Source organism: Herpailurus yagouaroundi, unplaced genomic scaffold (assembly GCF_014898765.1).
Source record: "Herpailurus yagouaroundi ecotype Mexico unplaced genomic scaffold, PumYag 217, whole genome shotgun sequence".
NCBI lineage: Eukaryota > Metazoa > Chordata > Mammalia > Carnivora > Felidae > Herpailurus > Herpailurus yagouaroundi.
Window position 1 is genome coordinate 5,382,556 of NW_024412448.1, and position 23,011 is coordinate 5,405,566.

The window sequence follows — 23,011 nt, forward strand, 5'->3', positions numbered from 1 at the left end:
GCCCCCCACTTGGGGTCGCGGGCAGGGCTGCGGGTCCGACTGGCCCGCCCCGGGACTGCCGCGCCGTGGGGGAGGGCCCGGCTGCGCCCCGAAACTGCCTGGCCCAGAGCTGGGCCGCGCCCCAAGCCGGGGTGTGTCCCCGCGGCCCGGCCTCACTGGGGGCTTCGCCCCCGGCCCCGCGCGCCCCCTCCGAGCTTCCCCCCCAGGCTCCGCTGAGAGCGTGGACTGTGAAGGCCGACGCCGGGCTGGGGGAGGGGCAGGCGGGCGGGGGGGCGTCCCTGTCGGTCGCTCTTGCGGTGCTCTGGGCCCCGCGGCCCGGAGGAGCCCCGAGGTGTCGTGACCTCGTTTCGGTGACGGGAGCTAGGAGCCGCGTGTCCCCCAGCGTTGCCGGCCACCGCGCAGGCCCCTCCGCCGGAGGATGGGGCTCCCTGCCTGGGGTCTCTGGAGGTGCAGAGACAGAGGCTTCATTCCAGCCGTAGCCAAAGCTTCCCGCCCTTCAAACCGCAGGCCCGATTGTCCCCTTAAGCGAGCTACACTCGGGGTTTGGGGCCATTCCCCCATCCACTGGGGAGGGGCTTTGTTTTGTTTTAAATTCCTGTGAGCATTATAAGGAAACTGAGGCAGATTAGGGAAGTTTTGACCTTCCGAACGGTCAACTCTCAGCGGGCATCATCTTCTCTGCTTTATGACACTAGAGAGAACCAGGGTGGGAGTGGGTTTGCTGGTCCCCGGGAACAGGAAGCCCCGCTGCTCTCCCGACCCCAGGTCGCCTCCAGGCCGGCCCCGCCCCAACTGCCCTGGAATTGTAGGTTCTCCTGGATACCGGACGCGCCCTTTTCTCCAGCAGCCTGAGTTGGAAGACCTGTCATTGCCAGCAGGGTCTTGGCCGCACCTGCTGGCGCCAATGTTTTCTGCCCAGAGGGGAATCAAAGGCTGGGCTTTCTTTGGGCTGATTTGTAAGCTTTCGGAATTGCTCAGTATAGAATTAAAGGTCAGAGGAGGCGTGGGGAAGAGCACAGGCCAAGAGTGGGGGCAGCGGAGCCAGGCAGAGTGAGGAAAGGGACGCAAGGTTTCCCCCCCCCCCCCCCCCCCCGGGCGCTCAGCTTGACCCGGGCAGGTGTCTGACGGTGGGGGGCGGGCGGGGCCAGGCGCCCCAAGAGCCCCGCGAGCTGAACTGGTGGCCACATCTGTGGCTAAGGACGCTAGGCCCAGAGGGTAAGGCAGCTGTCCAGCTCACCTGAGGACTGCGGTTCCCGAACGCCAAGGCCTTGTCTATGGCCACAGGCCTAGCTGGGTCTCCGACTCCCGGGCGTTTTGGGGGCGCAGGGCAAGACTGCTGTCCATCAGGTGTGTGCCCCACCCACGAGAGAACCCCGGGGCTTGGCCTCCGTAAAACCTATCCTTATTCGCGCCCTTGGGCACAATCACGGCCTGCTCAACCCTCAGGTGGGGGTGTCAGAGATGCGAGGAGGACTTCCACTTGGGGGTCCCAAGGTGTCACGCACAGGCCACGGGGAAGGTGGGAAGGGCGGGAGGTCTCCACGTCCTGGGTCCGCCCACTCCGCGAAGGCGTCCAGGCCTCTGACTCGGGCTGGGGGGGGGGGGGGGCACCTGCCCCTCCTCCAACGCCAGTTCCCTCTAGAGCTCCTTTGTCTGGTGTGTTTAAGGGGCGGCCACTTCTGGGAACAGACGGGGAAGGAGCGGAGATCCACAGACCTCGGTCCCCGCCCCCCTTCCTCGTTCCGCACCTTGCAGTCCGCGGGACGCCGGGTGCCCGGCCCCGGGGTCGTGGAGGTTAGCGGGGCGGGGCCCAGGAGCCCCGACGTCCCCCCCCCTCCCCCGCGGCGCCGGGCGGCGGGGGGAGGGGCGGGGCGCCACTTCCTCTTCCGCGGCGGGTCACCGGGTGGGCCGGGGGGGGGGGGGGGGGGGGGGGAAGGGGGACAAGGTGCGGCCGCAGGTGAGCGGCGGGGGGCGGCGGCGCGCGCGGCGCGGTGCGGCCATATTAGGCGATCTCGGCGCCGCGGGAGCCCCGCCCGCCGCCCGGGAAGCCGCGGCCCGGGCAGCCCCGTCCCCGCCCGCCGCCGGCCCTGAGTCACCGGCCGGGCGGGGGTGGAAGTAACGGACGGGGGGCGCCGGGCGCGCTCCTCGCCTTATTTAGTCAAGGAGGCCGCCGATTGGCCGGCGGAACAAAGGGGCGGTGGCGGGCGGCCGGGGCGGGAGCGGAGGGGGCAGCGGCTGGCCCCCGCCCCCACCCCCGGCCGCCCGCGACCCCACAGCTCCGCTGCCGGCGCGGCCCCGAGGATGGGGGTGGGGCTACCCGTGCCCGCGCCCCCCCCCCCCAGGTCCGGCGGCTGCAGGGGGTGCGGGGGATGCGGGGCTGGGTCGCCTCCCGGCGGGGGAGGAGGGGAGTGACGGCCCTTCTGGGAAGCACCGCCGGGAGCCGGGAGTACGTGGACGCGGAGGAGCCCTGCCCCAGGTAGAACTGGGCCCGCCGACCCCGGCGGGGGGGACGGGGGAGCGCCGCCTTCTGTGCCGTGATTTTTTTGTTTTGCAACCGGGCAGTACGAGGCCTCGCCCAAGGTCACCTCAGGGCTGTGCACTTGGAAGCTGGGGGCCGCCCCCACCCCGCCTGGAGCGGGAGAGGGCCCGGCGTCCCTGGGGAGGGGACCGCGCGGACGCGGCAGCCCCTCGAGCGGGGAAGCTCTGGGGAGGAGGGAGAGGGCCAGCAGTTGCGCCCTTGCCCAGAAGCGGGTGTGTCCTTTCCATCTTGAGGACCGAAACTTGGGCCTCAGAGAAATGATGTGATTTTTTTTTTTTCCCTAGTTCAGTGCTGGCTTTGGGCGATTTATTGTGACTTTGCTGCATTTCATTTTATCTTCCATGCGTTTAATGGCTGAGGAAATAGCGGGACGGGGAGGTGGGGTCACCTTGCAGGTAACTGTGGTGGGGCTGAGACTTAGCTCGAGGCCTTGCCTCCGGGTCCTGGGCACTGCCTGGCAACCCCACGTCGCTGTCATCTCCCTGCTCTCTTCAGGGATGGTCCCCAGGACTTATGCACTTGGTAGCGTGGCCACCAGCCCACCTGCACCCCCTACTCACCCTGCTAGCCTCCTACCTCTAGCCACCTCCCAACTAGTCATTACTTGTCAGGCACACAGGGCAGGTGACTTGGTGATGGGTCGGCGCCCCCAGCCTTTGGCCTGGCCATTCCCACCTGCGAGGAATGCCTTGCCTTCTCCATGCAAATGCGACGTGGGATCCTGGTTTGGATCCTGGGACACAAAAAAAGAAGGCAGCGGAAGAGGCAGTGAAATCTGAGTAAAGTCTGGAGTTTAACACCAAGTGCCAAAGTTCCTCGCGGTGACAGCTGAACCACGCCTGTGTAAGTTGTTACCTTAAGAGAAACTGAGTGGGGAGGCTACAGCAAAGCTCACGCGATCTTTGCTACTTTTCTGTAAATCTAACATTATAATAAAAACTTCATTTTAGAACATCTATGGAAAAGCAAAGTTTCCCTACCCGTAGGTCCCTGTCTGGTTCTCCCAGGCCTGTGGACAGATCAAAGGCAGGATGATTCTTCTTCTGCTTGTGTCTGCAGGGCGCTGGGCAGTCTCCCGTGGAGAGGGGGGCAGGCTTGGGCGGCTATGTCTGTCTGTCTGTCTGTCGGGAACAGTGGTCTTGAGGGCTGCCGAGGTAGACAAGGCCAAGTTCCTGCTGGCGTGGCCTGCTTGCGTCTGAGTTTCAACTCCAAGGGCAAGGTCAGGGCCACATACTTCTGGCCTCGTGCCCAGTGGGGGCCGTTCTGAGGGCACCGTGTCTGCTGCGGCACACCTGGAAGCTGGGGCTCCAGATCCTCTCCCTGCAGAGCCTTCTGGTGGCTGGCCATTTGGTCATGTGCACTGCTGTGCGGGAGCCAGGCGCCGCCAGCTTATCACCGCCGCTCGTCCTGCAGCCGGAAGCTGTGAACCAGGCCTCTGCATGTGCCTGGGGAGGTGCCCTGAAACCATACCGTTTTGCAGGTGGGGAAAACAGGATTGCAGGGTACGCTCCCCACACGCAGTGTGGAGAGACAGGTGTACAGAGACAGCCAGGCCAAGAGTCCCTGGGCCCCTCCCTCCTTAACCTTACCCACTGCTCCAGCAGAGGAGGGTTCCAGGCATTTCAAAGATGGGTGGGCCCCCGTGGAGTTTATCAGAGCTTCTGTCTCCCCATCCTGATGCAGCAGGAGCCAAGGAGGCCCCGGGAAGAGCACTGGGCGAGGAGTCAGGACCTGGGTTCTGGGCCAGGCTCAGCCTGTGCCAGCTGTGACCTCCCACTGCCCCCTTCTGTAAAGAAGTGGGCTAGTCGTGCAGCCCATCAGAGGCTCTGAGGCTGGCGGCCCTCTTGCGCTAGACGACAGGTCTAGGGACTGGAGGCCACTGGGAGGTGAATCTTCCCTCCGCCCCAGGCCTCACTGCAGTTTTCTCAGCCTCGGGCTTTGATGTCTCGGTGTTCGAGTTTTGGTTAAGAAACACTCAGGCGGCGCCTCTGTGTATCAGACCCAAGATTCCTGGGAGCAGCGGCCTTTGATGGAGCAGCTGGCTCCTGGCTCTGCTTCTGAGGGCACTCTTCCAGGTCTCACTTCCTGGGCCTCAGCAGGTAGAGTGACAGCGCTCCCTATACCACAGGGTGGGGGTGCGGGGCCCGATACCGTGGCCCAGCAGTGGTCCGTCTGCTGCCCGTCACCTTTGCCAAGAAAAATTATGTCGTGGACTCACTGTGAGCCCGCCTCACAGCTGCCTCCCCAAGAGATCACCGCTCGGTCTCTGCACGGCCCTTACTCTCCGGGAGCTGCACCCACAGATTGCGGCGGGACCCCGAGGATTCAACCCAGGAGTCCGGGCCTCCGGCTGCTTCGCAACAGCCCCGCCTCCGCTCGCAGCTCAAGCCAGACACCAGGTGCCCGCCAGCGACGGCACATCCGTACGCCCCTGACCTGCCGTGCTGTCTGTCCAGCCGGGCTGCCCGCCTCCTGCTTCCACGGGATCCATGTTGCAAATCAGCTCGCTCTGCTCCCCGGGCCTGCCACTGCCTCGAGACAGAGCCTGAGCCCTTACCCTTGTTTTGGAAGCTCTCTGGTGGCCCTGCCTGACCCCCCCCCCCCAACCCCTCACCTACTGCCTCTCTTGTTCACTGCCCTCCAACCTCAGTTGCTGGCTGGCTCTTCCTCTACAAGTTCTTCTGGTTGGCCGCCACTGCCCTGCAGGCCCCCAGACCTTGCCCTGGCCTCAGGTCCAGTCCCCCACCTCCTCCCTGAATACTGGTTATTCATTGTTTGTCTGCCCCCACCCTCTGCCCCAGAGTTTCCCCGGGGAACAATGGTGAAACTGGTGTCCCCTGCGACCGGAATAACGCCTGGCACCTTTGTGGCTGCAGGACGCCTGAACGGAGTCAGAAAGAATGAAGACGGAGCAGCCCCGGAGGGACCGTCACAGGGGGGCTGGGCGAGCTGTCTGTCCCCTACCCTGACTCCTGGATATGGCTCTAGGGCTGAGAGGGAAGGGTCGGCCTACCCCGGCTGGTAGGCTCGCAGGGCTGCAGGGGGCAGTGCTGAGGTGGTGGGGTAGGGCACCGAGAAAAGTGCGGGCTCACCCGCACCTCCCGCTCTGGCCCCGGCCTGTGGGGAACGCGCCCGGCCGGCCGAGCTCTCCCGACTGGGCCAGGGCCCCGCGCGGCAGGTGTCCCTAACGGCGGAGGCGGAGGGCATGGAGGCGATCAGGGCGGGACACCGGCAGGAGGCGGCTGCCCTGGGCGCCCCGTCCTCCCCGCCACTGTCGCGAGGGCTGCAGGGGGCGTGGACAGAGTGGGCCAGGCTAGGGTCGAGCCAGGGCTCCGGACCGGTCACCCGACCGCTTGTTGCGCCCTCGCTCCTCCGCCCAGACTTCCCGGGAAGGCTGCGCGGCGCGCGGGGGCCTGGCCGGCGAGGCGCGGGCGTGGCCCCGCCAGGCCCCGCCCACCCTCCTGGGGCTGGGTATCGGGCGGGGCGGGATGGGGGGCGAGGGCCCAACGCTTAGGGGGAGCCGAGGAACCCCCCCCCCCCGGTGGGTGGCGCCGCGTGTCGTTATGGACAGGGTGCGGTGCCCGGCCACGAGACCACAAATTCTCGCGCGCCCCTCCCCGCGCCTGGGCCCGGCCTCGCCTCCGGGAGCCGAGTCCCCGCGCCCTTGGGGGACCGCGCAAGTGACCCCGCACGGAAATCCAGAGGGCGGCCGAGGACCGCGGAAGAGGCTAGCCCAGAGGCCGCGCAAGCTGGGGCTGGAGCCCGGGGGCGCCCTGACCTGTCCAGACTCGCACCGTCTCCGGGGATGCGCGCAGGGGCCGCCCGCAGCCCTTCTGCGCTCCCGCTGTTAGCGGCCCTCAGACCTGGCGTCGGAGCCGTCCGCCGCACCCCCGCGTCTCCTCTGCCTCGGCGGGCTGCGGGCAGGCGCGGCACCCTGATTCCTAGGCCCGCATCAGCGCGCACCTCTCCGGGTGGGCCACGGGCTGGGAATCGGGACACCCCCGAGGGGCAGCGAACTTGAAGGCCTGGGCCAGGAGACGGCGCCCAGCTCCGAGGCGGGCCCGGTGTGATTCCCAGGTGGGCCGCCAGGTGGGTCCCGCTAGCGGGGTTGGGCGCCTGGGGCTTAGCGAGAAATCCAGGCTGCACCGGTCTGCGCCGCCCTCTCCCCGCTACGCGGTGGGCCGAGCCCTCCCCAGCGCAGGGAGGGACCCCTACGGCCACTGACGGGGTTGGGGAGGCGCCCGGCACTGCGGGCCAGCCGCTGAGTCACTGCCGCCAGAGAGTGAGGGGAGTGGCCGGTGACCTCAACCAGTGCGGACGCAGGGAGAGAAGGTGGGATTGGGGTCAGCCGGTACCCAAGGCAACGGAAGGGGGAGGGCCGGGGCCTCGACTCAGCCAGACGGGGCCAGCCCACCATGATGCCCAGGTACCTTCTGTCCAGGAACAGACAGCGGCCACAGGGGGACACCAAAGCCAGGGCAGACCTGGACCTGATTCTTGGAATACACAGTGCTGGTGCCCAGGGGATGGGGACGCAGGGGTCCAAGCAGCCATGCCCCGTCTGCTTCCTGGGCACACTGGGTTATTTTGACAGCTAGGCCACCCAGGCAGATGGCCAATGATAAGCAATTCAGAGAGAATGACATGGGGGCTCAGAGGCTGAGGCAAGTCCCAGGTCCCACGGCCGGAAAGGTGGGGCCCGGAGACAGCCAACTCTTTACTCACCCTGCTAGCTATGGGAGGCCCGCCCGTGTTGGAGGACAGAGGGGGTGAGTCCATTCCACTTGTCCAGGGGCCCTCCCAGGGCTGTGAGCGGCTGGGCTAGCCCCAGGAAGATGGCAGCAGGTGCTGGAGTGCCCCACTAGGGCAGTGGGGAGCCACAGAATGCCCTGGGCTGGGGTAGCGCCCTGAAGGTGGAGTGGGGGGGTGGGGGGTGCAGAGACAGCATACTGCGAGGAAAGACAGATGATGCTCTTGGGCATTCGGGACACCTCCACCTCCCTCGGTGACGGGTGGGTTGGCCCCACCGTACCACCGGGGACTGCGGGAGCCCACCCCCAGGAGGGGCCCCTACCCATAAGCACCCGGAGCGAACCTGCAGCTTAGCTGTGCTGAGCACCTTCCCAGACCCCTCTCTCCAGGCCCAGCTTTACGCCAGGGCAGACGGAGTTTGGTGGGCCCCCTGGCAGGGCGGGGCACCCGCACAGGCCTGTATTTTACCCTACCTGGGAAGGGTAGTTTGGGGAGTGAGGAAAATTCATGTTGAAAATGTTCCCTTTAGGGCACCTGGGTGGCTCAGCCGGTTGAGCATCTGACTTCGGCTCAGGTCATGATCTCGCACTCAGTTTGTGAGTTCGAGCCCCGCGTCGGGCTCTGTGCTGCCGGCTCGGAGCCTGGAGCCCGCTTCGGATTCTGTGTCTCCCTCTCTCTCTGTCCCTCCCCTGCTCACATTCTCTCTCTCTCTCAAAATTAACTAAACATAACCATAATAATAAAGAAAATGTTCCCCTTGGATTTTGAAATCTTGACTCTGTGTCTTGTTTATGCTGTTGTTTTTGGGGAATGAGTGTCATTTGAATCCTGATCCAATGTTCAGGATTGTTTTGTGTTTTCTCTATGAAGCTTTAGGCTTCTCTGTTTCTGCTGATCTGAGATCTCTGGGTGTGCTTCTGGTGAAGTCTCTTTGTCTGGACCACTTCTAGGCCCTGGCCACTCAGTACTCTCCGGTTCTGGTGAAACGTCGAAATGTCTTGTGTCCCTTCTATCACAGTTTGTTTCTTTCCTGCTTTATTTTTTTCAGCGTTTCTGTTTTGGGATTTCTGTTATTGGGCGTCTTATCTCTCAGATGAGTCCTTTAACATTATTCCTGTTTCTGCTTCCCACCCCACCCCCCCAGCTCTCTGGGACATTTCTTTGCCTTCTTCTGCCCCCGTGATGGAATTCTTTATTCTAGTTATTATACTTTGTAACCTTTTTGTTGTGAGATAATTTCACACTTACTGTTTTCACATTTCCCACACTTGCCTCATTGTTCTTTCTCTCTTCTCATTGCTCAACAGCTTGGGAGTTGGCCTCAGACATCCCGCCCTTTTCTCCTTCATATTTCAGTGTGTTTTTCCTGAGAACAGGGACATTGTCTCACGTAGCTACAGTGCAGTGATCAAAGCCAGGCGATTTAACGTGAATAGGACACGTTCATCTAAGCCACAGCGGATGTTTTAATGATGGCTGTCCCAACAGTGACTTAACCCCGGATCACCTATGTCATTGAGTTGCCATAAAGTCAGATAGTATATCCCCACGACCCCTGTCTTACTCTCTCGCCACTTAGAGCATCACCCAAAGGTGCGGAGAGTTTTACAAAAAGTGGACCAGCACTAAGGCCCGAGCTGATGCCCCTGGGAGCCATCTGACACAGGACGGTGGGCACGTGCATGGCTTTTCTCACGGTGAGACGAGGAAATGGTCCATTGCTGTTTGGTCCCAGAAGTCCTTTTGGCTCTCTGGCGAGACTTCAGGCACACAGTAGGTACTTACTGTGTGTCTGTGCTTGTCGGCGTGCGGGGTGTGGGCTGAGCCTCTGCGGACGGATGGCAGCTATGTGCGTGTGTGTCTGTGGCTCGCTGTGTGTGCGTGGCCGCGTGTGAGAGTGCCGGGCTGCCCTGGTCACCTTCAGAGTCGCGGGCTCCTGACTGTCCCTGCCAGGTGTGTGTCTGGAAGCCCAGGTGGACGGTAATTACCCCCGTCGCTTCTTGGACTTGATCTGGTCCTGATTCTGAGCCCCGTGCAGCCAGGGATTTACTCTCAGATATTCTTGTGAGTGCTCCCTTCCAGTTCCAGAAATATGCAAAGGCCCTGGGGTTTGGGTGCTGGAAGACAGCAGTGGTCACAGGGCATCTGGACTTGCTGAGAGGCCCGCAGTCCTGCCCTCATGGTCCCTTCAGGGACGCTCAGCCTTGCGGGGGCCCTGGACTTCTGGCCGGGCTCAGAGGTCTCTCTCTCTCTCTCTCTCTCTCTCTCTCTCTCTCTCTCCCTACACCCCTCCAGAAATAACCGCCCCCTCCCCAGGACTTGTACGATTTTACGAGAGACAAGAGACAAGAGCCGAGCCGGGAGACCACACCGGCTTCCTACCCAGATAGCGGCTCTCCACTTCGGGGAGTCGGGGTGGGGGGCGCACGCCAGAGAGGAGCCCATGAAAACCAGTATTTCAGTAGCTGCCCTGCCTTCAGGAGGAGCGGGGTTGGGGTAGGGCTGAGGGGGAGGGGCGAGGCCGGGGGCTGGACTTTCATGGGGAGCAGGCAGCACACAGGCGGGCACCCCCTGGCCCCCTCCCCACACTCTTCATCCCAAGGACTGCCCTGTCCTTTCTGCCCTGCAGAAGGGAGCCTGTCACCCTAAACCGCCTGCAGGCCTCCCGTAAACCAACCCAGGCCCCACCCGTGTAAATGGAGCTCCAGAGCCGCAGAACTCCACCATGAAAGAATCATGAGGCAACCGAGCCTTGGGCCTGTTTTCAGGAACCATGCAGGAGGCCGGGCCTGGGGCGCCTGCCAAGCTGGCCCCCCCCAGGAACAGATGCTGGGGCTGGGAGCATGAAAATCAGGGCCTTGGGCCAGGCCCAGCAGCCTCGAGGCCAGCGGGATAGCCCTCGCCTCGCCTCGCCTCGCCTCGCCTGGGGAGGCCGGGACCAGAAGGGGGCCTGGCGGAGTGGCCTGGCCCCCGGAGGGCACGGTGCCCGGAACCGAGTAGGACAGGAACTCTAACCAGAGCAGCAACTGTCCCGAGGCTGAGGCGGGGGCACTGGAGAGCCGGTGGGGCGCTGGGGATTTCCTGGAAGGCATTCCCAGAGACTCACTGCCCTGCGGGGAGGGCACAACCGGCCTTGCTCTAGCAAGGGACCCGAGACCCGGGTCCGGGACAGGTGTGGCCCGTGGAGGTCCCTCGGGTGGTAGGGCTGCCCCGGTCTCCGTCCTGGGCCGTTTCCCGATTTCCAGGGCTCCAGGCCAGCCGAAGTGGGGACCCACCCCCTCCCCCGGCCTGTACACACACGGGGCCTGTGCCAGCTCACGCCACCAGCATCCGCATTGCCCGGGCACCCGGCCTGGTACACGCGCCGGTCGCCATGGCAGCAAGCCGTTTGCCGGCAGGAGCCCGGGCGGGCCTTGCGCATCCAAGGCCAGTGGTCTAGATACGTAAGACCGAGAGTCCTCTTCCCGGCCGCCCCGGGAGGGGCCCGACGGGGTTGGGGAGGGAGGCCCTCCAAAGCCACCCCCCAGCATCCCAGGGAAGGGACGGCTTCCTGAGATCTCCGGGGTCGATGCCAGGGGCCGGGGGCTTCAAGGCCCTCTCTGCTCCTGGCCACACCCGACCTCACTAAGTGGGGCCGGCGGCGGCGGCAGGGGATCTGTCCCAAGCTTGTCTGCTGGGAGCTCAGAGCTGAGGCAGCCCCTGCTTTGCAGGCCCGGCTTCCGCAGCAGGGTCCGCCCAGCTCTGTCCGTCTACAGCTGGCCGCTCCCTGAAGGGGGCGCGGGGTGCCGCTCACACGACCAGCCCTTAAGCACCCATGAGGGAAAGGCACCTGTCCTCGAGTGACACAGGGCTGCAGCTGGTGCATCAGTCGGGCTGACATCATCCTGGGGCCTCGTCCGGAGGTCGCAGATGAAAGCCCAGGTCAATGGACACACACGGGGGGCACACGCCCCCACCCCCCAGGAGGGCAGTTTCAGAGGTGAGCGGGGTCAGGGGGCTTTGGAGGCCCCTGAGGACATCCTGGACAGGCCCCAGACCTTGTGTGCCCCCAGACGGTGGCTGTGTGGACACCCCCTGGCGGGGGGGGGGGGGGCGTGGCCACAGGGTGGCACGTGTTTCCGTGAGGAGTGCTCCCTGTGGCCCGAGGACACCTCCAGCCCACCGCAGGCGCTCACAGGGAGTCTCAAACCGACTCCCTTGTGCTACACGCAGCCTGATCACCCTCCGGGCGGCCATGAGTGGGCCCTGAGGCTGGGGTCCAGGGAAGCATCTCCGGGGCCGGGGCTGGCCCAGCAGCTGCCCGAGGCTCACTCTGCCCCACCCCGTCCGTCCGTCCGTCCGTCCGCGGGCACCTGCACACACAACGTCCACACTGGTGCGCGTGCTGCAGGGTCTCAGCGCATCACACAAGGTCCAGACCTTCCCAAACATTCACAGTACCTACTGTGTGCCAGAGCCTCACAGGGGACCCGGAAAGGAACCGTGACCCCCGGCAGGCATCTGGGCCCTGGGGCCAGAGGGGGGTGGAGGGTAGATCCATGCAAACTACCTGCCTCCAAGGAAGCCCGGGCTCCGAGGCCCACCTCTCAAGAGTCCCTTTGGGGCCTGAAAGGTCACCCCCTGGCTTAAACTCTGGGTCAGTGCCAGGCAGCCCCACTCCATGCCCACCTCGGGCTGTAGGGCCCCAGAACTGAGAGGCCACAGCCACTTCTGGCCCCGCCACCAAGAGGCCTCCCGGAGCCAGGCCCACTTAGCGCCTGGCAGCTGGCCGCCCTCCCGCTGGGCACGTGACGCCCGTGAGCACACTGCCAGCACCCGTCAGCACTAATGAGGCCTTGGTGCTAATCAGGCATCCCGCGCTCCGTCAGAGCTGGGAGTTGGGGGGACCTTGGGCACGCCCTGCAGGGCCCCCCCCCCCCCACAGATGAACTGAGCAGTGCTGCTGGGCACGTGTCCCATGGGTGTTCCCAAAGCCCTGGGAGGTGGCACAAAGTGAGATCCAGCGAGGAACAGGTGTGGACAGCATCATGGCTTGTACCCCCAGACCACGGACATTTCCCTGGCATCGCGGCTAGGCCCGGGCCCCCGGGGCTTGGGAAGATTTCATGTGGGCACTATCTCTGGGGGGAGGATACGTCTCCCTGCCAGTGGGTACCTGGCACACAGCCCAGCCAGGCACACAGTTGGTGCCCCCTCAATGCGTGTGGGTCGCAGAGATGGACAATGCCAGCCCCCAGGGAGGGCCAAGACCAGCCTCGCTTGACCAACCCACGGCGTGCACCGAGCTATTGTGAGGTTTTGTGTCCAGGTCTGTCTCCCGGAATCCCACTCTGGCCCCCGCGAAGGGACATGTAACCCTGTCTGTCTCCCCAGTGTCTGCATGTGCCTCCAAGGGTGCTGCCCAGGGCTTGGAGAACGGAGGAAGCACTCTTGGGTCTTGTCCGCCCTCCCCGCTCCCTGGGGCCCACACACGCCCAGCCCCAGGCCCTTTCCCCCAGTGGGGGGCCCGTCATGGCCTCCAGAGGGTCGAAGGGGTGCTGCCGGAGCATCCGGGACCCACGAGGCCGAGGCAAGGCTCCGGAGGCTTGGCTGGAAATGCCCGTGGCCCCGGGCCCGTTCCCCAGGGAGGCCCGAGTGGCACACACTACAATGAGGAAGAGGGCGCCACGGCTGGCCCGGGCCCAGGCCGGGCAGCTCTGCTTTCACCGCTTGGCTCCCAGCCCCGGAGGCAGGTGCAGGAGACAGACAGGCAGGGTGCGGCTGAGCTGACCCCTGCACATCCCCAAAGATGGCCCCCGTGGGCTCAGGGGGAGGGAGTCTAGCCAGGTGGTCCCAGCGGCTGGGGCCGGGAGGGGCTGGAGTCAGGGGTGGCCGGCTTCCGGCCTCCCCCAGCCCGCTCTTCACATCTGACTGCTGAGAGGGCTTCGGCCCCCACAACCCCCTAGACCAGACCCTGTAAAGACCTCACAGACCAGTCGCCCCAGCAACACAAAGGACAGTTTAGGAGTCCCCAGGGCCACGCAGCAAGGCTGGCTTCAGCTCCGCTCACCCGGGGAAGGGGGAGAGTGGGCTCCTTGTGGTGCCTACAGCACGGGGGTGGGCTCCAGGCCTGGTCCTCCGGCCCTGGGTCCACACGGCCTTTGGGACGCCATCTGCTCCACGCTCACGGTCCCATGTCACCTTCCCTCGGTGTGGTCCTTGAGGCGGGCATCGCTCTCTCCATCACACTACTGCCATCTTGGCAAACCGGGGGCCTCTCCTGGGCCCCGCACCACCAGGCCGCCCGGCCGGCCTCTCCACACTGCCTGCACCCCGGCTTGGGCCTGGATGGGGGTGCCTGGGCGCACCTGGCCACTCGATGGCACTGACGCCCCCGCCTGCCACTCGCCCAGCCTGGGCCACCCTGGGAGAGGTACCGGGCGCGGGGCTGCAGGCTGCCTGAGTCGGGGGGCCGTGCTGGGCCCCTGGCACCAGGAATCAGAGAAGGGTAACTAGATCCCGCCGAGGATCTGGCGGCGGCTGCGGGCGGAGGGCTGCGATCGGGTTGCGGCCCCGCTGCGACTTTCCATCAGGCGGCTTTCTCTGCATCGGGAAGGAGCCGGGCTGGGCTGGAGAGTCTGTGCAGTGGGTCTGGGGGCCCTGAGGTGGGAGACACGTGGGAGAGAGGCCAAGAGGCGCGGGGGGGGGGGGGGCGGGCGGCGGGGCACAGGGCCCGAGGCATGGGCCTGGGCCGGGGCCAGAAGACAACAGGGAGGTGGGCAGCCCAGGGGCGGGCGGAGCTCTCCAGCCGTGCAGGCCCTGGGGCTCCGGCCGCTCACTGGTGAAGTCCAGGAGTGGCTGAAATCCAAGCTGGGGTAACAAAAGGCAGCCGCTGTCCCTAAGCCGGCACAGCTCTGATCCGCCCTCCCACCCGCCCTCCGCTGCCCGCGGGCCATGTAAGAACGGCCCCGGGGGCCCCGCAGCCGCTGGTCAGAGGGCAGCGGGTCCATGCATGACACCGGCCAGGCCTCCGGGGGACCTCGGGGGCCGTGAGCACGCAGAGAGAGCTTCCCGGGCCCCTCGGGGGCGGGGGGGGGGGGCGCCGAGGGCCAGCCCCGAAGATGCCCACCAACGGCCTGCACCAGGTGCTGAAGATCCAGTTTGGCCTGGTCAACGACACCGACCGCTACCTGACAGCCGAGAGCTTCGGCTTCAAGGTCAACGCCTCGGCACCCAGCCTCAAGCGGAAGCAGATGTGGGTGCTGGAGCCGGACCCGGGGCAGGGCCCGGCCGTGCTGTTCCGCAGCAGCCACCTGGGCCGCTACCTGTCAGCCGAGGAGGACGGGCGCGTGGCCTGCGAGGCGGAGCGGCCGGGTCGTGACTGCCGCTTCCTGGTCCTGCCGCAGCCCGACGGGCGCTGGGTGCTGCGGTCGGAGCCCCACGGCCGCTTCTTCGGTGGCACCGAGGACCGGCTGTCCTGCTTCGCCACGGCCATCTCCCCGGCCGAGCTGTGGACCGTACACCTGGCCATCCACCCGCAGGCCCACCTGCTGAGCGTCAGCCGCAGGCGCTACGCGCACCTGTGCCCGCAGGAGGACGAGATGGTGGCGGATAGCGACACGCCGTGGGGCGTGGGCGCGCTCATCACCCTCATCTTCCAGAACCGGCAGTACTGCCTCAGGTCCTGTGACAGCCGCTACCTGCGCAGCGACGGCCGCCTCGTGTGGGAGCCCGAGCCCCGAGCCCGCTACACGCTGGAGTTCAAGGCCGGCAAGCTGGCCTTCAAGGACTGTGATGGCCGCTACCTGGCACCCGTGGGCCCCACTGCCACGCTCAGGGCGGGTCGCAACACGAGGCCCGGCAAGGACGAGCTCTTCGACCTGGAGGAGAGTCACCCGCAGGTGGTGCTGGTGGCCGCCAACCACCGCTACGTGTCCGTGCGGCAAGGTAACGTGGGTGCGACCGGGCCGGCCGCTCTGACCTCAGCGTGGGGGCTCGCTTGGGGCAGTGGCATCGTGTCCGCGCGGGTGGCGACGCATGGTGGCAGTGCACGGGGCAGGGGTGCACCTTGGGCCGTGTGTCGGGGTCCCGGCGGAGGGCTGCGGCTGCAGGGCCAGAAGGAGGGGGTCCCTCTCGGGACCACTGAGCCCTGGGCGTGCTGGGCAGCGGCTCGAGTGGGGGACGGGCAGTGCCCAGCAGGAGGTGGGCAAGGCCCAGGCCGGCTGCTGCGAGGGGCAGGGGCCTGCCCCCGCTGTCCCCACCCACCCCTTCTCTTCCACCGCTCCATTTTCTGAACTTTACAGGAAATTGGGGAGGGGGCTGAGGAAAGGGCCAGGAGCCAGCAGGAGTGCGGTGGGCAGGGCTCCGGTCCCCACACCACCGGTGCCTGACCAGTGGGGATCCTCCACCAACCCAGGGGTGGAATGAGGAGGGACCTCGGGGTCTCTCCAGTCTGGTGCCCGGTGCCCGCCCCCCCCCCCACCCCCCGCCGAGGCCTGGGCTTCTTGGTGGAAGCCATGGTCTCTGCCCGGTGGGTGCAGCCTGGTTCTCTGCATCCTGGATCATCGGTCACCTGCCTCGTGTGCCCAAGGGGCCTTTCCACGTGTGATCACACACCTACGGGGTGAACACGGGCAATTGCTGCTTCCTTGAGAAGAAGCTGAGGTTCCGGAGTGGCCCCTCGCTAGGCCCAGGCCGGCAGTCATGGCTGGCCCTACTTGGGCTCCTGGGTGTGTGCACCCTGACCTGGCCCCTGGTCCCGCTGGCAGAGGCCCAGCCACTAGCCCCCTGGTGGGGGGTGGGGGGGACAGCCCTGTTGTGGCTGTGGGGGCCCTGCCTGGAGTCAGGGTTCCCAAGGCCAGTCCTGTGTGGGGACGGTCATCCAGCAAACCCCTCCTGCACGCCTGTCTGGACCGTGGCCAGGTCGCGGGGCACAACGGAGGACAGTCAGCCCTTGTCCTTCCCAGCACAGGCCCTACAGTCCAGCCGCACGGCTCTCTGGCCCGCACGAAGGCCCCTGTGGTTGGTTCGTCAGTAAAACGCAGCCAGTGGTGTGAAGGGCTTCCTCCGCGAGGGTCAGAGGAGGTGTTGGACACAAAGGCGGCTGTGCGTGTTCAGCTGGCGAGCAGGGCCGCGGTGGCACTGGAGGTGGTGACAGGGACAGTGCTGGTGGCGGTGGTGCCGTCTGGACTGTTCTCCCGTCTCGGGACCACCGTGCACCTGCCTGTCCCTTTCACGGGGGAATCCCCTACTAAGGGCAAGCTCTGCCTTCCAGGGTAGAAGCCGGACACGCCCCACGTTCACCTGCTCGGTCCTTTGCAATAAGCCTGAGGGCATATGACCTGCCCCCCACCCCCCATGTTCAGATGCTGACCTGGCAATCAGTGGCTTGTGGGGGGGACATGGGGGCTGCCGAGGCAGCCGGAGCTGCAGGTTCTGCCGAGTGCTGGTGGCTTCATCCCAACGCTGTTGCCGGCCGGGCAGCCCCAAACCCGTCTTCCTCCCCATGGGGTGTCTGGGAGCACCCCACTGGCCTGCACGATCTTCTTTAACCTCCATCAACCAGAGCCTGCTTGTTTCTGCTGCTTCCACCGCTGGCCTTCAGTGACACAGTGTGGCTAACAGAAATATGGTCCCGAATGGCCCAAGGACACGAAGTATCTCATATAAGTGCAAGTCTGAGGCCCTGGGGTCGTGGGGTCGCAGGCAGGACACCACTGCCAGTCCAGTGGCGTCATCAAAGCCCTTTGCTCGCTTCTCGTGGGGCTGCTCTCCTGGGACAGCTCTGACATCGGGCTGGTGCCCTCGTGGTCACAAGACGGCTGCTGACAACAGCCGTGTGAGCTGGAGCCCCTCAGCCGCGGTCTGTCTGGAGGGGTGTGTGACCGGAGATGCCCAGGACGCTGGCCTCAGAGGTGGCAGCGGCGTGCGGCCCCGGCCAAAGCCCACAGCGCCCACGGGCACTGGACACTGTCAGCACTGCTGATGGGACGGTGGCGGTGGAGACAGACCCCGCTTTGGAGGGACGGCCTTGGGAGCCGGCCAAGGACCCCAGGTCTCACCCTCTCTAGCACAGGCCCTGCCTGGCGCCTGCCCCACCTTCCTGGGGACAGGCTTGGACAGGATCTGGCCCTGACCCTCAGGCCCCCATTCCCTCCGGCCCCACCAGCCGGACATGCTGGAGGCCAGCCTCGTCCGGAGCTCTATGATGTGTCACATCACTGGAAACAGGGGCGTGGTTCATGGGAACATACCAGGGAGGCTCCGGTGCCTGCCCTCTCCCCCCCACCCCACCCCGGCATGAATGTCCCCTGTGTTCCCCCTTCCAGGAACCCCAGGCAGAGCCTCAAATAGTCTTGCCCTCCCTCAAGGCTCCTGGGAGACCACACATGTGACAGGGGGGCTGGGGAGGTGACAGGGGGCCAGCCTCTGCTCAGTGGACCCCAGGCCCCAGCTGTGTGTCCTGGGCGATGGCTTGAGGAAGAAAGGGACCCCACTGTGCCCACCCAGTGGCTTAGAGTGAGTTATAAATAGAGGCTGGTGTAAGGCTTGGGTCGAGAGGGCAGAGGCAAGCTGATTACCTGACGATTAGCAGAGGCAGGGGATTTGCCGGCACGGAAGGGCCCGGCTCCTGGGGCTGTGGCAGGAGCTGGGCCAAGGACCTTCAGGGAACCAGACGTGGAGATCTGCAGTGAGCCCACATGACCATGGGGGCCCCCGCCCTCCGAGAAGTGCCTTCCAAGTCTTAATTCCAAAGGGTTCTGGATGAGAGCCCCTCTGTCTCCAGCGTTGCCCCCAAGCATGCTTTTCCCCACCTTTCTGCTCACCCCCCCCCCCCCCCGACCCAGGGAGAGGCGTGAGGGGCTTCCCATATCCTCCCTCCAGGGGTCAACGTCTCAGCCAACCAAGACGAGGAACTGCATCATGAGACCTTCCTGATGCAAATTGACCAGGAGACAAAGAAGTGTACCTTCTATTCCAGCACGGGGGGCTACTGGACCCTGGTCACCCATGGGGGCATCCAGGCCACGGCCACACAAGTGTGAGTGTGTCCCCATCTCCGCAGCACCTTCACTTCCACATCTGCCACCATCACCACCTCCACCACCACCTCCGTCACCACCGTCACCTCCATCACAACTGTCACCATCACCACCATCACCTCCACCGTCACCTCCATCACCACCACTATTGTCACCACCACCACCACTGTCACCACCATCACCTCCACCACCTCCGTCACCACCACAACTGTCACCATCACCACCATCACCTCCACCGCCACCTCTGTCACAACTGTCACCATCACCATCACCTCCACCTCCGTCACCACCATCACCAGCACCATTACATCACCCCCATCTCCAGATCCATCACCACCGCTGTCACCTCATCTGCACCAGGAGGACCACTGGAACGAATGCCCACTGGGGTGAGGGGCAGCTCCTAGTGGTGGTGGGTGTGCCAGAAGGCAAGTGTCTCCCCCTGGGGGGGTTGGTCCTGGACCTGAGGGGGACGGGGAAGCCTGACCCTGAGCTCCCAATGTCTTGCTGCTCCGAGGGGACCATGCCCTGCCTTTTCCAGTTCGGCCAGCACCATGTTTGAGGTGGAGTGGCGCGGCCGGCGGGTGGCACTCAAGGCTAGCAATGGGCGCTACGTGTGCATGAAGAAGAATGGGCAGCTGGCGGCCACCAGCGATTTTGTGGGTGAGCACTCCTCACCTGTCCTGCGGAAAGAGGGCTGGGCTCTCTGCGCAGAGACCCCGGTCCCCACTAAGAACCCGTTCCAGCCCCCTGCATCACTGCTGCCACAGTGCTTGGTAACCAGTCATCCTTGCTGGTCCAGAAAAGCGCTCGGGACACCAGGGAGCAGTCGGAGCCCAGAGCGCCCTCATCTCCACTGTACATTTACATTTGGGGGGACCTGGGGCTCAGTGGCCGCGGGCCCCTTGCCAAGGTCACCGATGGCCGTGGCCCACGGGGCCCACAAGAGGCGCCAAGAGTCCGGGCCCTTTACGTGCCCCGCCCACCTCACCCAACCCGGGAAGGCGGCAGGCGCGGGGTCACCCCTCAGCCCCCCACCCCGCCCCCCAGGTGAGGACGAGGAGTTCATTCTCAAGCTCATCAACCGCCCCATCCTCGTGCTGCGGGGCCTGGACGGCTTCGTCTGCCACCGTCGTGGCTCCAACCAGCTGGACACCAACCGCTCGGTCTACGACGTCTTCCGCCTGAGCTTCAGCGACGGCGCCTACCACATCCGAGGTGCGGATCCGGACGGGAGTCGGGGGCGGGGGGGCGCGGGCCGGGGACGCGGCGATCGGGAAGGGCCCGGGAGGACCCCCGCCGACCGCGTCCCCCGCCCCCAGGCCGCGGCGGCGGCTTCTGGTACACCGGCAGCCACGGCAGCGTGTGCAGCGACGGCGAGCGCGCCGAGGACTTCCTCTTCGAGTTCCGCGAGCGCGGCCGCCTGGCCATCCGCGCCCGGAGCGGCAAGTACCTGCGCGGCGGCGCCTCGGGGCTGCTGCGCGCGGACGCGGACGCTCCCGCCGGGGTCGCGCTCTGGGAATACTGAGCGGGCGGCCGGCCTGTCCCCCATTAAACCGTGTCTGTGTCGCAGCGGCCGGCGGGCTCCCTGGCGCCACCGGGCGGGGAGGGGTGTACGCGGAGGGTCTGCACCTCGGCCCCAGGGGTCGTTGGGCCTCCCCATCCCTCAGCGCCGGAGACCCAGGGCTGGGGAGCTGGGCCGGGAGGAGGGTCCAGCTGGCGGCACACCACCCCTCCCGTCCAGGGACAGCCCGGACCTTCTCTGGCTCCACCTTGGTTTCCCCCCAACCCCCACCAGCTGCTGTCACGTGTTGGCCACACAGCTGCTCCCCAACACCCAGGGAGAAGAGCCCCCATTCCACCCGGCGGGACGGGGTGGGGGTGGGCTGCCTGGTCCGAGACCCCGCGTGTTGCAGCTTGCAGGGGCTTCGGGGTGAGGTGTCTGCTCACGCTTTTCTCCCCAGGGGCAGGGTTTTAGAAAGCCCTGGAAGCAAAAGCGACCCCACCCATCCCAAGCAGGGCTGTGTCTGGCTAACCCTGTGGAGAGAGCCCCTCTCAGCCCCTGCACCCACTTGTTGCTACCAGGCCAGGAAGGGGGCTCCAGGCCTCCTATTCCCAGGGCGCCCCCCCCACTCACAGACCCTGAGCCTGGGCACCCGCAGGCTGGGCTCCCTGTGGCCAGGCTGGATACCAGGACAAAGTCTGTGGTTCACCAGCCAGCACCCAGAGCCCCCAGCCCTCCAGGACCCCCACCCAGGCCAATTCCCCTTGGATGGGCTGGGTGACCTAGGCCATGAGGTGAGAGCCTAGGGAGAGAAGTAGAACCAGGGGGCTGGGGGAAGGGGTAGTACACGGCCAGGTGGCCTAGAGCCTGAAGGGAGGGGAGACAGCAGACGCCCTGCCCCGGGGCCTACATCCCTCTCCAGACCCTGGGCAGCCCCTGCCCCTGCCCCTGCCCCTGCCCCTGCCCCTGCCCCTGCCCCTGCCTGGGGGCCCAAAGCCCCGCGCTCTCCCCCAGTGAGTCCAGCCAGTGTGGGCCAGTTGGGACTGGGGCACTTTGGGGAGGGGGTTCAGGGCAGGGGGTGCAGGAGTGGATGTGCTGGACCGGAGAGGTGAGGAAGGGAACCCCTTTCCCTCCCCTCCCAGGCCCCTCCTGGGCCTGGCCTGCTCCTGGCCTCACCGCCCCCTCCCCCTGCCTTGAGTACAAGGAAGGGCGGGACCCAAGCGGGTCCTTTGGCCAAGGTGGCTGAGTTAAACCTTTTAAGACCACACACCAGAGCCTAGGGGAGGCAGAGGCAAGAAGCCACGGCCTGCGCTGCCCCCTGGTGGCATCCAGGGCAGGAGAATTGGGGGGCTCATCTGCTAAGGGCTCACCCCGTGCAAGAAGGCAACAGGCCTGCGTTCACAGGAAAAGATACCCTCGGGGGTCCTCCGGCTCCCCTTTATTGACCTTCGCCAGTGACTACACTTGGCCCCAGGCACCTGCTGAATGGAGCCCACACAGCGGCTGCAGGGGGGCGGGCAGGGAAAGCGCCTGGGTCACCGGGAGGGGCCAGCTGGGGTCGCCATAAGGGTGCCTCGGCACCCCCAGTCCGAGAAACAGGCTGGAGCGGGTGGAGGACAGTCTCTGGTGGCTCGGAGCCGCGCGCGGGGGACGGAGAACCACAAGCAACAGAGACGGCTGAGGGACACCTGGTGCTCAGCGTGGCGTTCCATCCTGGACAGGGCACCGAGAGGGCACCCGAGAACACTAGACTCCCCAAGCACCCGGCTGGGCTGAGGTCGGTCCCCTGGCCTGTGTCCCATTTGCCATCAGCCCCCTGCAGGTCTCCGCCAATCCACGAAGGTTCTACACAGTCCCCTTCTCTCCGCCACGCGTAGCTTTTCTCCTTTTCCTTTTCTCCTTTTCCGGAGACTGCGTGGTCTGCCCGCCCCCGCCCCCCCCCCCCCCCACCGGGGGCCTCCCGCCAGCAGAAGCGCTTTCCCGCCACTGCTGCTTCTCCATCCCTGGAAGGCCCAGTGCTCAGGCCTCCTGAGGGCGACCCTTGTGAAGGGCCCAGCGGGACGGAGTGGGGGTGGGGAGCTGCACGCTGGGGACCAGGGACAGCCAAGCAAACGCCAGGTACTGGGGTGGCGGTCCCAGCACTGCTCTTTCCACACACTTGCGTGCCCACCGCCTCCGTCAGTCACTCCTCCCTCCTGCCCTGGAGCAGCCTCCAGTGTGGGGTCCGTGCGACGATCACCCATTCTCCCGGGCTCTGACTGGAGCACCCCACCGGCCCCTCTCCCTCCCCAGAGATGTCCTCGGTTCTCCCGGGGAGGGACTCGCGTGTCCTGAAGGCCGGGTGGCCACTTCACCCCGGTGCTGGGGACTCCCTACTCGCCCCAGGACCACGGAGAGGCCAATGTGGGGTTCACCCAAGCATACCTGGGGGAGGCCCAGAAATCCCGGTCAAAGCTGCCACCCAACTGAGGAAGAGGGCAAGCAGAAATAAAACGCAGCTGAAGCCAAGGCAGCTTGACAAACAGTGGACGTGTCTTGCAGCAGGGGGTGCCTCAAAGACCCCATGCGCACAGAAGAGCACCCCGTCACAGTCCAAAGGAGGGTCACCCTCCCCAAATGCTAAGTGTGCCAGCACCAGAATGGGTATCCAGCTGGGCCGTTGCCCAGGCTGAGGGAGGCAGCTGGGGGGCTGCAGCCCACCCCGAGGGGCCCTGCAAACAGTGCATAGTGCCCGGTGCTGAGTGCGGCCTCGGATGGGAGAATCTCCCGGGGGAGTGCTCCGGCCTTGTGGGAGCGTCCTCCCAGCCGGTGAGCTCAGCGGCTGCAGAGAAGCAGGGCTGATGGGCCCACAGGTGGATGAAAGGGTCTGGGGTTGGGTGGGTGGGCAGTCCACCCCACGTCACACCCAGAAACTTTCTCTGGGGCCTGGGCAGGCCACGTGGCAATGCCACCGTTCTGGAGTCCAGACCCCGTTTCCGGGCGGAGGGGACTTCGCTGATCTAGCTTCCAGTGCTCCAGGGCAGAGACCGCCCAGCAGGACCACGTGCAGCGGGGGCGAAAGGAAGCTGTCGAAGGGAAAGGTGGGACCTGGGGGTCTCGGGCTGTCTGGGGCCAGGCAGGTGGGGAACAGGAACAGGGCCCCACAGGACAGACCCCAGAGACCTGGCACTTCACACCCCACCTCCTCCGAGCACC

At 65.7% G+C, this 23,011-nt stretch overlaps 3 protein-coding genes across 4 annotated transcripts in view; 2 read left to right on the forward strand and 1 right to left on the reverse strand.

Annotated features, from left to right (window-relative positions):
- The first annotated feature begins 2,033 nt into the window (after positions 1 to 2,033).
- On the forward strand, positions 2,034 to 6,212 carry LOC121018053 (formin-like protein 6). Of its 2 annotated transcripts, none has more exons than XM_040456659.1 (2): positions 2,034 to 2,476; positions 2,824 to 6,212. In XM_040456659.1, the coding sequence occupies exon 2, from the start codon at positions 4,569 to 4,571 to the stop codon at positions 5,562 to 5,564; it is 996 nt and encodes a 331-aa protein (XP_040312593.1). In that variant the 5' UTR covers positions 2,034 to 2,476; positions 2,824 to 4,568; the 3' UTR covers positions 5,565 to 6,212. The 2 variants fall into 2 exon arrangements, with proteins under 2 accessions (XP_040312593.1, XP_040312592.1); XM_040456658.1 differs by having other exon boundaries at positions 2,036 to 2,476; positions 3,151 to 6,212.
- A 7,820-nt stretch (positions 6,213 to 14,032) lies between these two features.
- Positions 14,033 to 19,885, forward strand: FSCN2 (fascin actin-bundling protein 2, retinal). The gene is made up of 5 exons (XM_040456660.1): positions 14,033 to 15,217; positions 18,155 to 18,311; positions 18,854 to 18,975; positions 19,363 to 19,530; positions 19,635 to 19,885. Exons 1-5 carry the CDS (start codon positions 14,392 to 14,394, stop codon positions 19,838 to 19,840), a joined length of 1,479 nt encoding a protein of 492 aa, XP_040312594.1. The 5' UTR covers positions 14,033 to 14,391; the 3' UTR covers positions 19,841 to 19,885.
- A 1,466-nt stretch (positions 19,886 to 21,351) lies between these two features.
- The window catches only part of FAAP100 (FA core complex associated protein 100), an 11,131-nt gene continuing 9,471 nt past the window's right edge, over positions 21,352 to 23,011 (reverse strand). Inside the window, exon 10 of the mRNA XM_040456781.1 lies at positions 21,352 to 21,529. Coding sequence (XP_040312715.1) covers positions 21,352 to 21,529 — 178 coding nt within the window. The remainder of the gene's footprint in view (positions 21,530 to 23,011) is intronic.